Source organism: Daldinia vernicosa (assembly GCF_022497035.1).
Source record: "Daldinia vernicosa strain CBS 139.73 unplaced genomic scaffold F5Y00scaffold_1, whole genome shotgun sequence".
Classification (NCBI taxonomy): domain Eukaryota; kingdom Fungi; phylum Ascomycota; class Sordariomycetes; order Xylariales; family Hypoxylaceae; genus Daldinia; species Daldinia vernicosa.
Window position 1 is genome coordinate 362356 of NW_025953917.1, and position 15049 is coordinate 377404.

The window sequence follows — 15049 nt, forward strand, 5'->3', positions numbered from 1 at the left end:
ACGAAAACTGACGACCATATTGATTCAAGTATTGCGTAATCTATTCCTTCGAGGTAAAAAGTCAGGCGTTACTAGTTCAATACAATCTATTACTTGGTCTACCTACCCTAGACACTCACTCTGTGTATGACTAACCTTACCGGGCATTGACCCTGACAATAGAGCCCAAGAATTATTTCGTCACTCCTTGACTTTCTTGATCAGAACATCATGGGGGAAGTAGAAGCTGAAAAGGAACGCAATAGAAAAGGATTCTACACGTTCGAATTCGCCTGGGTAAGCCTGAATCACAGACGAGCATCTGAGAGCAGTCGTTGAACTCTCCAAAGATTTCAAGAGTTATCTCAATAAGCTCCACAAAGGAGACGAAGGGAAGCGGGCAGAGCGTAAATATGAGCATTTGGATTCGTATGATAAAAGCTAGTTCCTAACCTAGGAGCTAACTTCCTAGGAGTTAACTTGTTTAGCTTTCATCTATTTTCCCTTAAAAGACCGGATCAAGAAATACTTCAACATATTCTTATTTCATACGCAATCTAGACTCCTCACCCTTCTCCACATAAAAGGGGTATACCCCTGATGTTCTAAGATCTTTAGCGTTTGGTGTGAGTGAAGCTACGGATTTTTGATGCAGCCAGATAATTACATCTGAAGGAGAGAGTAATATAGGAAATAATATTGGTTGGAGTGGTGAAAGTGGTGTGCAAATAGAAGAATGCCTTTCCGTCCAAGCTTTCATGCCATTATACCTTCAACCCCTCGAAGTGGAATCCTTTGTACCCGTTTGCTACGCTGTATCCCAGACTCGCTTTGTAGTTCGGCACGCCTCCCAAGTACATCTGAGATGCTCTTGGCTTCCCGGCGATGCCGTCACCCATGTACCACTATTCATTCAATACGTTAGCGTCTCCGCATTTCGACGTGACAAAGGTCTCTTTGGTATCAACTTACGCCTTTGGCCTTCGGAAGAAGCGAAGTGTTTGTTACGCCTTCCACATGCTCGGTCCAGATCTTCTCGCTTTCTTCATCCGCCACAATGCTGCTGATCCCCGCCTGGCGGAGGCGGTTCATGACGTCGGCGATCCAGTTACCCTGGATCTCGGAACATGTGGGGCCGTTGCAGAAAGCCGACGGAGCCTGAGGTCCGTTCGAGAAAAACATGTTCGGGAATCCGGCGATGCAGATGCCGCAGAATGTGCTAGGCCCTTGTTTCTGGAACTTTTCTTTCACGGTCTGCCCGCCGATCCCGCGGATATCGATGGTCGTCAGGCCTCCTGTGACAGCATCGAAGCCGGTTGCAAGAACTAGGTAATTAAAGTCAGTATCCACCGCAAGGATTCAAATAATGAAATAGATGCATACTAATAACGTCAAACTCGAATTCCTTCTCGGTCGTCCGAATTCCAGTCTCTGTTACTTCAACGACGGGGGTCTGGTTAACGTCGACAAGGTCTACATTCGGCTTGTTGAACATGTCGAAATACCCGTTCTCGAGCGGTACCCGCTTGCACCCAAAAGGATAGGGCTGGTTTGTAGGGGCCAAAAGTTCTTGGTGCCTAGGATCGTTAAGACGAGCTCGCGTCTTCTCGCGCCAGAACTTGTAGGCCTCATGATTGGCCTCGGGAGTAAATAGCATGTCCGCGTAGGTTCCAAGCCAGAAGGTAAAGTCCCCATTCTTCCACAGGGCCTCGTAAGTAGCCTGCCGTGTAGCTTCATCATCGTCAAAAGTTTTCTTCGAGAGGAGCTCGAAATCGAAACCCCAGTAGCGGTCGTGACAGTTATCAAAGAATTCTGCCAATTCCTCTTTAGGCATAGGTTCTTCATCGTCGGCATAGTTTATCTGCCTCATTTGCAATGGCATGGCAGGCGTGCGCTGGAATACCACGAGCTCCCCAGCCACCTCGCTTACGGCGTGAGATAACTGAACGCCGGTAGAGCCTGTGCCGACAACGGCAATCTTCTTGCCCTTTAGATCCGGCTCATCATGCGGCCAGTAGGAAGAGTGAACTATAAGGCCTTTGAATGACTCAATGCCTTTCCATTTAGGAGTCGATCGACTAGCTGCAATTCCGGTGTGCGGCAAAAAGAATGTCGACTTGAAGACGCGACCATCCTTTGCCGTGATAACCCACTTGTATTCCTTCTCATCCCAAATAGCTGAGGTGATGTAGGTATCAAAATAGGTATCTTTTCGAAGGTCCCATTTCTCTGCCACAAATCTGAAATATTCTCGTAGCTGCTTGTGGTCAGGGAATCGCTGCTTCCAGTGCCAATTCTGCCAGAGCTCAGGATCCGAGAACTGGTAGTGGGGCGCATGGCTGTCAACACGGGCACCTGGGTACCTGTTCCAGTACCAGATCCCGCCGTAGTCAGAACCCGACTCTACAAGCTTGACCTTATAACCCTCGTCACGGAGCTTCTTGAGTTGGTATACACCAGAGAAGCCGGCTCCGATGATGAGAGCATCTAGCTCTTCAACGCGGTTTGCTTCGAGTGAGCCCATTTTGCGTCAACTTGAATCTATGGCTCGAGTTAGAGATGTCTACTAAGGTGTTGTGTCCCGGTTGAATCTTACATCTTGGGAGTTAGATAGAGGTGCGAGTCAGAATGTCCAAACCTGAACTTGTCTAAACTTGCAAGATGAAATGGTCTCAGTTCGAAGGTCTGATGGTTCGTTTTGATAATGGTTTTCCTGGACAAAGGATCGGGGATGGCGATTTATATATACCTCTCCAAAAAGAAATGCTCTACTCAGAACGGCAGTCACATAGTAACTAGGTACTCGGATAGTGTTACACAGTAGACAATGCAGGGGGGGTTGGTTGCTGCTTCTACATATTCATTCCTGCACGAATTACATGGAGGCTACTCGTAACAAAGAAGGTGCTACTCCTTAATACCAGGTAGATATATTCCCTCAGTTTCCCTCGGGAAATTAGTGAAAGCCCAGTTTGTTAGTGCTTTCAACAGGTGTAGCTCGAGGTATGTGGACAGACAAGGAAGTCAAAGCGTGGTAAAGGGTCCAGCTTGAATTGTTTCCACGTTAGGTCCCTTAGGTCCCTTAGGAGTCGTTTCTAGCCATGTAGTACGGGTCCCTGTCCCTATTCGCCCTTCTTTATTCCAGCCAATACACTACCAATACACTATACCAAAAGCAGCCCCCAGTCCTGCCGGTGGGGGACACAAAGACGTATACCTTAGTATAATCTTCTCAATACCATAGCGAAGCGGCGAAGATGAGATGCCCGCAGCTTCCCGCATATTATCGTCTAGTTGTTTCATAATACAAACTTTAATTGACTCTTTGTCTCAATCCTTGACCTCTCATAGGTAAGTGCTACTCGAAATTGCCGATACACCGCTTCCATGTTTCAAGCACAGTACTAACTATCCTAGGTTACTTTTTTATCTATGTCATCATATCTTACTATCTGTATGGTCAGGATCCTATGCTTTGACTTCGGCGCTAAACCATGTAGAGATTTTCTTTATATCTAGTTAGGTATCATAGATGTTCCAGTTATTGAGGCAGGTACCTTACAACTGATACCCGTAACTCTAGAATGTCAGTGTGGCGAATGCTCATTACTACCTGTAAATACAGACTTCCAGGATCTCCACAATACATGTACTTGCTTAGGATGAGAGGTCATGGGAATACCTTAAAGTTACGAGCGGGCCATTCATCGGTAGATTCTACAATTACATCAAGTTGTTATTCCCGGCCAAGTATCTTCAATGTTTCTCCCCCAAGCCCGATCAAGCATTATGATTCCACTTCGAAATACAATTAGCGGCACTCTTTTATAATACTTCACGAAATATACCTATATAGGAGATTAAGCTTTGGTTGAAAAGTCTAATGTGGTAATCACTTATAAATGTAAATATAAATTCCGTATTACATCATCCAATTTCTGTTAGATATCATGTAGGACCAACCAAAACCCCAACATACCGATGAACTAATACAATTTCAAATACTCTATCCGCGATACATTTTCAATTTAACATCACACTAAAACCCTCCAGTCTATATAACGGCAACATCCAGCGAGATAAGATGTGTGGCTATTTCCGAAGTTACACAAGTCTCCCGAAAAGACATGTCTCGCATCTCAACGTGGGGTAGGTAATAGTTCCTATGATAGTTTTAATATGGAGTAGCCTCCTTTTCTGCAGGAACGCTGCTCAACTACATATGGTTTAAGTTTACCTATTGCCATGTGTACTCTAACAGATGACTTATTAACGGTTACACCGGAAGGACCATACTCGTTAGGTATTGGAGGGGAAATCTCGTTGAATTTTCGGAAAACCAACATGACCACTAACTTACCTACGTACCTACCTAGTACCGAGATGCATCACGTACGCATACATGACCGATCGCGATCGGAGACTTCCAACCGCATGAGACCCCACCATACCTTAGGTTAGCTATTAAGCTATCGTGTTAAACGGTTGGTGTTGTTCCCGTATTAAGATCACCACATGGTAGTATATCATCCCATTCAGACTATTGAGTTGGCCCTCGCCCGTCAGCGGGTTAGAGGGCCAATGCATCAGCGGATCGTAACGTCTGTCTGTTAGCACATTATGACGCAGTCATACATGACAACAGGTATATAAATCTATGTGATAACTATATCTTCCCGATTATGTAAACTTCTCATCAGCCTTATTCAGCCTTGCGGCGCGTCGAAAAGTGGATAGCCTACAAGAGGTCCTGCATAACTAGTGTATATTAGAGCCAAGCGGACGCACCTCAATTGGTAAGTTTGAACTCCATTGGACGATCGGTGAAGCTCGGGATTCGGTAGGAACTTAATATCTTACTCGATCTACCAACGTTCAATTAGAACCAACAAGTAATCCTTCATACTTCATAGATGTATAATGCTTAGGGAGCAGGCAGGAGCATCGGCGATAAGGAGATGGCTTAATAGAAGGTTACAGAAACCGTACCACTCTCGGTATAATATTCACATCATCTCGCAATCTAATCCACGCTTAACCCATCGCTCGTCACTTGAGCTTCTAGTTTCCGAGGTAGAGATGTAAATATGTATACGCTAGATTGATCATGAGCTCAAATATCACAACCCATCCATCACGGCGGATTAAACCGGTAGGCACAAGTCGGATATCTCGGAATTCGACGCAAGTGATCAAACACCCAGCGTTGCCCACGAAAATATCACTGAACACGGTTCTCAGCAGTTCTATTTTTATTTTATTTTATTTCTTTTTTACTTAATATTCAATAATAGCATTCAATTTTGCTTCAAAATAGAATTTAGTATTAGAATTTGATAAGTGGTTAGCTGACGAGGGCTTAAGACTTTAAACGTCTAGTATAAGCGACGAAGAACTTATGAGTAAAGCTGTTGTTGTTTTAACGTTGATATTCCTTTATGTTACACTAGCGGATTATCTAATACAAATAGTGTAGCCCCGCCACACGTGGCTAGTAATGTACGTACAGATAGAGCGGGCATCTTAGAACCTGCAAGGCTGATTGTTACTAGCCACGCCCACTTGGGGGGAAACTGAGCTTATGCAGCTCCGGCTGGCAACGCGCAGCTCAAGTTGCCTAACGAATGAAGCTCCCTCGTTAAACATCACCAAACACCGCCGAGCTTCATTCCACCCATATTGCCTTTCCAAACTCACACAATTATTATATCTCCGTTTTCTCGCGCGCACATAAATCAACATGGTAAGCTTAATTAATCCAAATTATGCTATTCACAAGCTCACATTTCTCGTAAAATAGACGTCGATAGGAACGGGCTACGATCTAGCTAACTCCATCTTCTCACCCGATGGACGAAACTTCCAGGTCGAGTATGCAGTAAAGGCGGTGGAGAACGGTGGCACGTCAGTCGGTATCCGATGCAAGGATGGAGTGGTCCTAGCAGTCGAGAAAGTCGTCACATCCAAGCTACTGAAGCCCGGCGCAAACAAGAGGATTGCGACGGTCGACAGACATCTAGGAGTTGTATGTTGCCCTGTATTCCCTCCACCTGCTACGATAAATATTACTGACACATGCCCCTTTGGTAGGTCTATTCAGGTATGGTACCTGACGGCCACCACTTCGTCGACCGAGCCCGAGACGAGGCCCGCGCCTGGCGCGAAACCTTTAAGACACCTATTTCCACATCAGATCTAGCAAGTCGTATGGGCGGGTACCTACAAGCCTACACACTCTACCAATCTGTCCGCCCATTCGGCATTACTGCTATCGTAGGCGGCTTCGACTCGGAACTCGAGGCACCTGTCGATGGTGAAGTCGGCTCCGGTCCCTCTGTCGGTGCCGGTGGTAAGGTAGAAGGCAAAAAGCACGGCGGCCCGGGTCTCTACATGATCGAGCCGAGCGGCATGTACTGGGGATACTACGGCGCAGCAACGGGCAAGGGTCGACAAGCCGCCAAGGCGGAACTCGAGAAGCTAAATCTCACCGAGGGCACCCTCGACCTAAAGCAAGCCGTCAAAGAAGCAGCAAGGATCATCTACGTCGCGCAGCAAGACAACAAGGATAAGGAGTTCGAGCTGGAGATGAGCTGGATTAGCGGGATTGATGGCCCAACCAAGGGCCGGCACCAGGACGTCCCTAAGGACCTCCTTGAAGAAGCCGAACGCTTAGCGAAAAAGGCCATCTCGGAGGACGATGAGGAAGAGGAAGAGGAAAAGAGTGATGATAAGATGGAAGAATAAAGTAGCCATCTAACCTTCGGTCAGGGGAAGCGCGACTGTACTTGTACAATTACGTGGCGAAGCGTTCGGGATAGGGCGAGGCTCATAGACTAATTTCTTATAAGAGCCACGATTTCTGATCGACACTCGTATGGCGACGGTTTCATGTCACCTTCTACACTTAAGTAGACCCATTAGAGCTCCCTGACTCTTTATGATGATGAAAATTTTGTTAATATCCAAGGGATTTACACAGACTATTTACCTGAGTGTATATCCTCCCCAACTCTTTTATTGGAAGCGGAAATTGCAGTAATATGTTTTGTTCCCAATCCCAGAAATCCCTTGTAGCTTTCACGGTATCCACAGCTCATCCTGCCAGTGGGGTTGAGGTTATTCGCAAGCAGGTCCAAAATATTTACCAGATGAGAGCTAAGTGTATTCCTCACCACGTATTGTTCACTTCCATAGCAAGTAATCAGCTCAGTATAAACCCAAAATCACGAGTAGAACAAGCACAATTAGCAAGAGACCCCTTTGGATGTTTGATGATGAAATTGCTCTACGCATTAAACTCGGAATTCTACGCAAATGAGGCTGAAAGCCAACGTTTCCATACGCATCGCAATATATCCCCTGATCAGTCATGTCAGGCCATCCTCCCCCAATTCATCCTCTCTCAGGCCTTACTCCTGTCCGATCGGTCTTCGCGGATGGACCTGAGTGAACACCCAGTGGTCCGACGCGGTCTCTCCCTCTCCCAGTCGCTGCCACATGCCCATGAGCGTTATCCTCTCGCCTTGCTTCTCGAGAAGCTCCTTGTTCTCATCCACCCAGTCCTGCACGTTTGCCGGCACCTTGGGCGCGACAGGGACTCTGTACTTGGCCCACTGGTTGAAGTGCGTGGGGAGGATCACGTTCTCGTTGTTGTGCTCGAGGCCGCCGAAGCTGTTGATCCACTGACAGAATCTCGGGTGGCGATGCATGCGATTAGTCCAGTTCTGCATTGCCGCCGGACTCACGTGGTCCACCGCGCCCGGAGTTAGCGGACCGCGGGCAGTCAGCAGGTCCTCCATGAAGGTCAGTAGCTTGCGGTACATGCCTCTTTGATTCTGGACGAAGACCTCATTGAGGCCGGAAGCGTCAAACGGACAATCTCGAGGATTGAACTCGAGCCCTACATCGCTTCGCACACCAAGGCCCCAGGTGTACTTGATGACGATAAGACGCAGGCAGTAGTTGGCAAGCTCATGCATCTCAAGGGTTACGGCTGCATTCCAAAGAGCCTCGATGTCGCTATCGTGGCCAATGGTAGCGTCGCTCGAATCAGAAGGATCCATCAATCTGCCCAAATAGCACCACTGAACGATCTGCTTCCAGATCATAATAGCCCTGCGGCCATTCTCGCCAAAGGGGATCCAGAAGGCACATACAGGCTTTTCGGATCGTTCGATGGCGCCCTTGATGACTGGGGACCAGTAACAGAGCAAGCTGGCGTGGCAGGTAACATGGTGACGGTGGCGTCCCACTGAGTATCCGATCGCGAGCATTTTTTGGCTTCCATTTGCCAAGCTGTTCTTCGTGAGCTTCGTCGACTTGATTACAATCACGGGGCGACGAGATGGTGTTTCACTCACATTGTTGCAACAACCTGCGTGTGCTCGTAAAGCTCGCGATGGACCTCACATTGTCGCTTCAAGCCGTACGAGCAACTCTCACAAGTGCAGTACTTGATGAACTCGGAGCCGGTCGGCATTCCAGACATCTTGACTACCGACGATGGATGATCTCGGCAAGTTGTAGCTGTATGTATGGAACAAATGCAGGTAGTAGGTGTAGAATGGTAAGATGGATTGTTGGGAAGAAGTTTGTCAAAGGAAAAGAAACCTTCGAGGGAAACCTTCGAGGAGAAACGTTGTCGTCGCTCTGATGAATATTCTAGAGGATTGCTTGGCCAGCAGAATGTGAGCAGAAGACAAAACTTCAAGGAAACCACATTCGATAAAACTTGTTCGTGAATGAAGGTTCCAATGAGGGCTCGCAGAAGAAAGTTCCGGTGAGGGCTTGCAGAAGAAGGTAGAAGATGCAAGGAAAATTTGGATGTGCCTCTGTAGGGCTAAATGGACTCTAGGAAGTAGGGCACGGTGAGGAGGGGAATATTTGCGTGAGGATTTTTAAAATTCCCCACGAGATGCCGTGAGTCCTCACCTATCGTGCCCTTTTCGTCTCGTCTCTAGGTTTATGACAAGTTGCTAAAGAAAATATTGTGTGATGTGCGACTGTCGATGGGCTCTAGAAGGCTGCGTAACAAGCGCAACTATCCTTGATGACTTGAAAAGAGACGAAAAGACCTTGTAGGTGCAAACCATAAGACTGACTAGTGCTCTCCTCAACAAAGATACACAGGACGTCTATAAGATACCTAGGTGCTAGATGCGTCCAGGGCAAATATGTCATAGGGTTTCAGATCGAGCCTCTGTCGTTCTAGTTCCCGTCCTATGTTCATGAAGCTATGACCATTTGAATCTTGACTCACAAATAGCGCTTTGGTGAGAGTAGCACACGCTCAACCAGATAGTATGGATTTAAACCAGATACCAATTACATAAACTCGCATTGGTGGACTAAGAAAGGACCTGCATGAATCCCCTTATTTCGCCCACCCAGTGCGGCCCCAACTCCAGCACTTGTATTGTGTTTGTCTGCTATACATACCAGTTGACCATTGTGACCCCCCCTCCCCCCTAAATGACATGAGGCTACGGCGCCCCATGGGGGAACTACATGAGCGACCCATTGGTCGGAAAGGGGCGCGTTCCCCGATGTGGTAATAACTAGTATATCTATCGTGAATCTTGTGCCGGAAGTCGGCAGACAGGGGGGAGGCTATCAAGATCTAATCCTATCCTAAGGGGCGATCTTGTACCTTTCCGCAGGACAAATAAAATCGTCCCATTCATGATTCCTACCTAGCGAAAGGTGTGGAACAAGGGGGCCCAACACTCATGGCGCACATACATATCAGTCAGTCGGCGAAAGGGGGGAGTAGCAAAAGATGCGTAGGAACTTGGATATATGCTCAAGGCAAACGAGGTATTACGTATTCCTCATCTGGAATGGTTGTGCCCGATTCATTCGCACAGCATTGTATTTTTTTCATGGCATGATCTAGAAAGCCTTTTGTAATTGTTGCACTTACCGGTTTGCCCTTTTGGATGAGGGTTGATGGAGTCCCAAGGATAAATCGCTCAGAGGCTAGATACTAGAGTAAGTACCTACATTATGAGTACAAGCAACGCAGTGGAACTACGACGAAGTAAGATCACAAGTGGACTGGGGCTGCAAACTCTAGCTTATTTGAACCAGCTCCGTCTGAAGGTAGCCGTAGGTACTTTTAGAAATACATTAGGTGGCTGGTGATCTGAGGTAGGGAATGAAGTCGATATTAATACCTTAGCAATGGAGAATAAAAATAAAACATACCAACAATATACAGCTTCAGCTGAACCAAAGGATAGATTACAATCCTAAACCAATGCGTAGAGAGTAGATAGTAGGAGTGAATGGCGAAAGAAAAGGAAAAGGGGAAAAAAAGAACTTCTTAACGTGGTGTATCACCCTACTTATGTCTTCCCACGATAAATATACCCTTTAGCATACGCGATAGGAACTTAACTGCACTATTTCAGTGCTCTAACGGTATACTCACTAATTCAAGGCACCAATCCCTAGTGTTGGGATATCCTGTCTTCCTCTTGCTTCATATTGGCGATATTCTTCAAAGTGTAAAGAATGACAAGACTACCTAACCTACCTCCTATGATGTAATTAAATACTTAACTAGGTAGATATAACTAGAGGCTACTTCATATATTGTTAAATATCTACGTAAGATCCATGTTACATACTCAGTCCCCTTCAAGCTATTAGCATTCTAGATGAGACATCTGCAACAAGAGATACTTCCAGTATGTATAGCTAGACACCTATAGTTACCTGCTTAGGGTTGCTTGCGGAACAACAAAGCTTCCCGCGTACTGTTCGCTTCATCTAGCGATAAAAGCTCTATCGGTGGCATGTATAGGTATTATTTAAGAGCCTGCTATACAAAATACTACTTGCTCATATCTTGGATCTATTAACCAACACGTCTACTTCCTCAGCCAACCTAAAATCTGCGTTGGGTTATTTCCCAACTACCCATTTCTTTAGATTTCATAACATCTGTACCTGACTTAATATCACATATGCGTGGAATTGCTTGATTTGCATGTACACGAAATATCTAAGCACCATCAGAGACCATTGCAAAGAAATTCATTAACACTGATATATTTCCCTTTACTTCTTGAACTGCACCCTTCCATATAAAAGGGCACGGATTTTATTCCCTTAAAGAAACCGCGTACTTTTGATACTTGCAATTCCTTTAACAGTATGTACCGGTGTTGTAGCGGCCCCGCTTGGACCCACATCGGCCCCCGCACTCGCGCCGTGCCGGATACGGGTCCAGGCGTACCTACCTAAAACATGCACGTAATTGCCGCTCGAAGCACAGACCATGTATAAGATCGAGACACGGCGGCAATGCCATATTGCCCCTTCTTAAGCTCACTACTTCTTCAACTGCTTTCTCTAACTAAGCTGTTAACACTTGTATCAAGTAAGTCTAGAAGATAACTTAGAAGAGTAAGTTGTATAAAGGTACAACAAAGTAACTATCGAATAACTCAAAGCTCGAAGTACTAGCCCGTCAAAAATACATAGAAGCATGATTGATCCGAAGTTCCTAACAAATTAGGTAGTAAACCAACTTACCACATAATACTTACCATCTGCAGACTTAACTAGCACATAGACAATTCAAATACACTTCTTTTGCATTTTGCAATTTGCACTTCATATTACTAAGTAGCTACACTACATAGCCCTTAGACCAGAGGGTTTAATCCGGGTATCATCCACCACCCCCTCTGGAGCGCAAATAAATCCATGCGTCCACAACAGCAAACCTCTAGGAACCAGGTATCAAAGCAGTAGTAACTAATGTACAAACCGGCAGCAGGTTGGTCAAACTAATGAATCCTGCGCCCACGATGAGTAGGAAGGGTATAATCACGTTGAAAAACACGAGCCCTGACGCCAAATCCCGGTTCCTTCATACCTGGAAAATAACGTGGACCCCCATTGTGGTTTTACACAACTAACCCCTTCCCGGATCCGCAGTCAATCTGGTCTCCTAACGTCTGCGACGCAATGTGCAACCCTGTGCCAAATCCTCCTGCACTTCGCCCAAAGTGCATCTCGTTCATGACGTGGCTTCTTGTTTGGGTTGCGTAAATAGTACGGCTTCATCTGGGGCGAGAGTAATACGGGTCTTCGTGCCAAAAAAGCTCCGGAATGCATAAAAAAAAAACAAGGAAATCGTAGTTGCTGGTAGTGTGGATCGTGATGGACCGCGATCATATCGGACGTAGTACTCCTCATATTGCTGAGGAAGCATCGAAATCGTAGAAATAGTAGTCAGACTCGTAAGGAAATAAGCGTATTCGTGAATAAAGCGCCTCACGAAATGGAAATGCAGAACAGCATATCTCGACGTTAGGACTTAAAAGCCTAAGCTTTGATGTCCGTCGAAAGAATAGGTCGGGTGCCTGGGGCGAAAAAGACCAGACGCCAGACCCTTAAAACCAGACGCCATGCTCTGATAACGCATTACGAAAATTAGTAAGAAAAAAGGCACCGGCCAATGAGCAGATTAGATACCGGATCCAACATAGCTCAGGGCAATGCAACCGTCCGGTATGCTATGCAAATGCCTGTCTAATGCTGAAACGAAAAAATGGGTATAATAAGAAACCAAGTCGACTAAATCAAATACCCCAGTCGGAAATAATGACGCGAAAGAATCGATGAAAGTGGTGCGACGAAGTGGTGCGACGGCTAGTAGTGTCAATAGGAAAGAGACAATAGTCTCGGGTTGCTCTGGCCTGAAAAAAGCCTGTGGGTATTTAAAAGGATGCCATGCGACGAGCAGGCGATCGGTTGTTGCCAAGGATAGGTGAGTTGCCGATCATCATGACAGGCGAAGGGTGCTCATAACGTCTTTCAGGGGCAGTAGGAGATGCTTGAACCATTGACTCTCGATGCCCAAAAGCAAAGGTCTTGGCTCTACCCAGACCTTTTCGCTTCTGTTGCAACTTGCCCAATTCGCGCTCACAAGTTCTAGCATGCTCCTCAGCGCCCATTTCGACGTAGGCTTGCGGATAGCATCGTTCTCGATTCTCAATGAAGAACTCGCTATATCCGCCATCGAGGATATACACTTCTGGGTACGTAAGTCTCGGATAGTACTCGGCGTTGACCATGCGGTCCGATGCCCGAATGTGGCGGGCCATCATTGGTGCACGGCAAGCAGAATATTCGCAGTGGAAAATCAACAGTGTCTTCCCATCCATAGGGTTCTCGAAGAGGTGCTTCGCAAGGAGTTCCTTGTCATTGTAGTTGACAGCCGCATCAATATGACCCCCTTCATACTCATATTCGAATCGACAGTCGATTACCATCTTCTGGGTGTAAATATCGTTGAATTTTCCATCTAATACATCAAGGAAAGTTTCTCTCGAAATTCTCGGGATGCTATCGTTCTCGCCATCAGGATAGAAATGAGGTAGAATCGGGTCTTGAGATTCCTCGACGTCCATTACAGATTGCAACGTGGTCAGGGAAGCGGGTTCTTCTGAGCTAGCCTTGACAACGTCGTCTGGACTATCAAACATGCTGATCGATCGACGATACTGTCGACGAGGTCGTGCGAATGGATTCGATATCCGACGAACGTGGCTGGGAATAGGGGAACCTGAACCCGAACCCGTGCGAATATCTCGAGCCCCGTTAAGTGTTGCAAACTGAGCCTTGGAACGGGTACAGCCAGCATTGCCAGGGGTAGGGCTATGTGCCGTAGAGGGTCTCCGATCTTGAAGGGGAGAGTCGTCGAAGCAGTCGCCAGGAGACATTGTTGAAGTTGGGAGCCCAAAGCGAAAAGTAGAAACTTGATTTTCTGGATGTAACTTGGTGGTAAGAAGAGCACTGGTAGAATGGCCCTTAGTTCGAGATAGAGAGGGCCGGCGCAATCCTCCTCGCTTTCGGCTACTGTGCCTTTAATTAGTATTTTTAAGATCGTGACGGTTTTCACCATAATATAAGACCTACTCAAACAACACCTTCGACGGCTCCAAGCCCATGGAAGGTTGCCGGGTCACAGGTATAGGGGACTCCATCATCACGTCATCCTCAGACGTCCCCTGAGGCGTAGGTGAGGCAGCTTCGAATGAGCTGAAGAACGGCTCCTTACTAGGTAAGGGTGAGATATCCATGGCCTCGTATCCTCGTAAAGGAGAGGAGGTGACCGGTAGCGGTGGAGTGGTAACGTAGCCTATCTAAATATCAGTATTGGACGCCCGGTTGCCGCACCGAAGGCACTCTTTTCTAACATACCCCGATTCTCGATGGCTTCCATCATATTTGATGTAAAAAGTGCACGACGCGGGGTCGGGAATCGGGGACTAATTAAGCACATTAGTACGAATCCGCCTTAAGCAATTTTTCAACACACCTATCCTCACTATCGATTCGGAAGTTTTGCGAAAGGTCTGCTGCGAGACTGGCTGCGGGAGAAGAACCCCGGACTGTCGAGTTGAAATAATCAGGGTTAGATCGATTTAGCTGCTCGCGGATAGCAACGTTACCGGTTCCGAAAGGGTTCCGGGAAGGCAAGTAATGGCGAGACTGTTGTCCCCAACCCGGAGTTGGCGAGGGGCGCATGGCCGCCAGAGGTGAAGAGGCATCCATCGTTGATGAATGACAAAACTGAGGATATACGATGATAATCTTTACTCCTCAACGTTTACTTCTGAATACAATCGACTTGTATGATACGACTGTAATATACCGAGCGCCGTGATTAACGAATGCTCCCCGTATTCTATGATGTAACAGGTTGTATCTAATCTCCCAGAAACCAACTCTTACTAAATTCCTTGAAGCTCCTGTATACCAGGGAGTTTAATGGCCGATCGAGATGATGTTTAAGTCTAAGGAATTGTATTGTTTCGTAATCCTTGATTCCAATTGGCGTAGGATTCGGTCGAATTGGACTTAGATACCGAATTTTATGTACAAGGGACTAGATTTACAAAACTTTTAGCTATCAGATCTCGCCAATTGTAATTGTCATTGTAATTGTCATTGTCATAGTAAAATTGCAGATTCAATAGTTCAGATGCGCTTATACGGATATTCCCGTCCCCGAATATCGCGGGGTGAAGCTATATCCAAGCATTGTTCG

General features: G+C 46.5%; 4 protein-coding genes across 4 annotated transcripts; 1 reads left to right on the forward strand and 3 right to left on the reverse strand.

Annotated features, from left to right (window-relative positions):
• Positions 1-743: 743 nt before the first annotated feature.
• F5Y00DRAFT_256654 (cyclopentanone 1,2-monooxygenase) lies at positions 744-2503 on the reverse strand (the record flags this gene model as incomplete). Its single annotated transcript, XM_048010446.1, has 3 exons — positions 744-884; positions 952-1304; positions 1363-2503. The coding sequence occupies 3 exons, from the start codon at positions 2501-2503 to the stop codon at positions 744-746; spliced, it is 1635 nt and encodes a 544-aa protein (XP_047870085.1).
• Positions 2504-5529: 3026 nt separating this feature from the next.
• On the forward strand, positions 5530-6871 carry F5Y00DRAFT_2107 (nucleophile aminohydrolase). Its single transcript, XM_048005504.1, has 3 exons — positions 5530-5722; positions 5780-6004; positions 6070-6871. Exons 1-3 carry the CDS (start codon positions 5720-5722, stop codon positions 6721-6723), a joined length of 882 nt encoding a protein of 293 aa, XP_047870086.1. The 5' UTR covers positions 5530-5719; the 3' UTR covers positions 6724-6871.
• A 517-nt stretch (positions 6872-7388) lies between these two features.
• F5Y00DRAFT_267421 (uncharacterized protein) lies at positions 7389-8467 on the reverse strand (the record flags this gene model as incomplete). Its single annotated transcript, XM_048012065.1, has 2 exons — positions 7389-8274; positions 8340-8467. 2 exons carry the CDS (start codon positions 8465-8467, stop codon positions 7389-7391), a joined length of 1014 nt encoding a protein of 337 aa, XP_047870087.1.
• Positions 8468-12451: 3984 nt separating this feature from the next.
• On the reverse strand, positions 12452-14872 carry F5Y00DRAFT_2117 (Rhodanese-like protein). Its single transcript, XM_048005521.1, has 4 exons — positions 14318-14872; positions 14200-14267; positions 13915-14137; positions 12452-13854 (listed from the first exon to the last, which is right to left on the reverse strand). The coding sequence occupies exons 1-4, from the start codon at positions 14551-14553 to the stop codon at positions 12714-12716; spliced, it is 1668 nt and encodes a 555-aa protein (XP_047870088.1). The 5' UTR covers positions 14554-14872; the 3' UTR covers positions 12452-12713.
• Positions 14873-15049: the final 177 nt, after the last annotated feature.

What these genes read in the sequence shown, in the direction of transcription:
- F5Y00DRAFT_2107 (XM_048005504.1), top strand. An exon ending in TCGACAGACATCTAGGAGTT is followed by an intron (nt 6,005 to 6,069) that starts GTATGTTGCCCT and finishes CCCCTTTGGTAG; the next exon opens with GTCTATTCAGGTATGGTACC.
- F5Y00DRAFT_2117 (XM_048005521.1), bottom strand. Translation starts at nt 14,553, where the DNA reads ATGGATGCCTCTTCACCTCTGGCGGCCATGCGCCCCTCGCCAACTCCG. An exon ending in CGAATCGATAGTGAGGATAG is followed by an intron (nt 14,268 to 14,317) that starts GTGTGTTGAAAA and finishes GTGCTTAATTAG; the next exon opens with TCCCCGATTCCCGACCCCGC. An exon ending in GGAAGCCATCGAGAATCGGG is followed by an intron (nt 14,138 to 14,199) that starts GTATGTTAGAAA and finishes ATATTTAGATAG; the next exon opens with GCTACGTTACCACTCCACCG.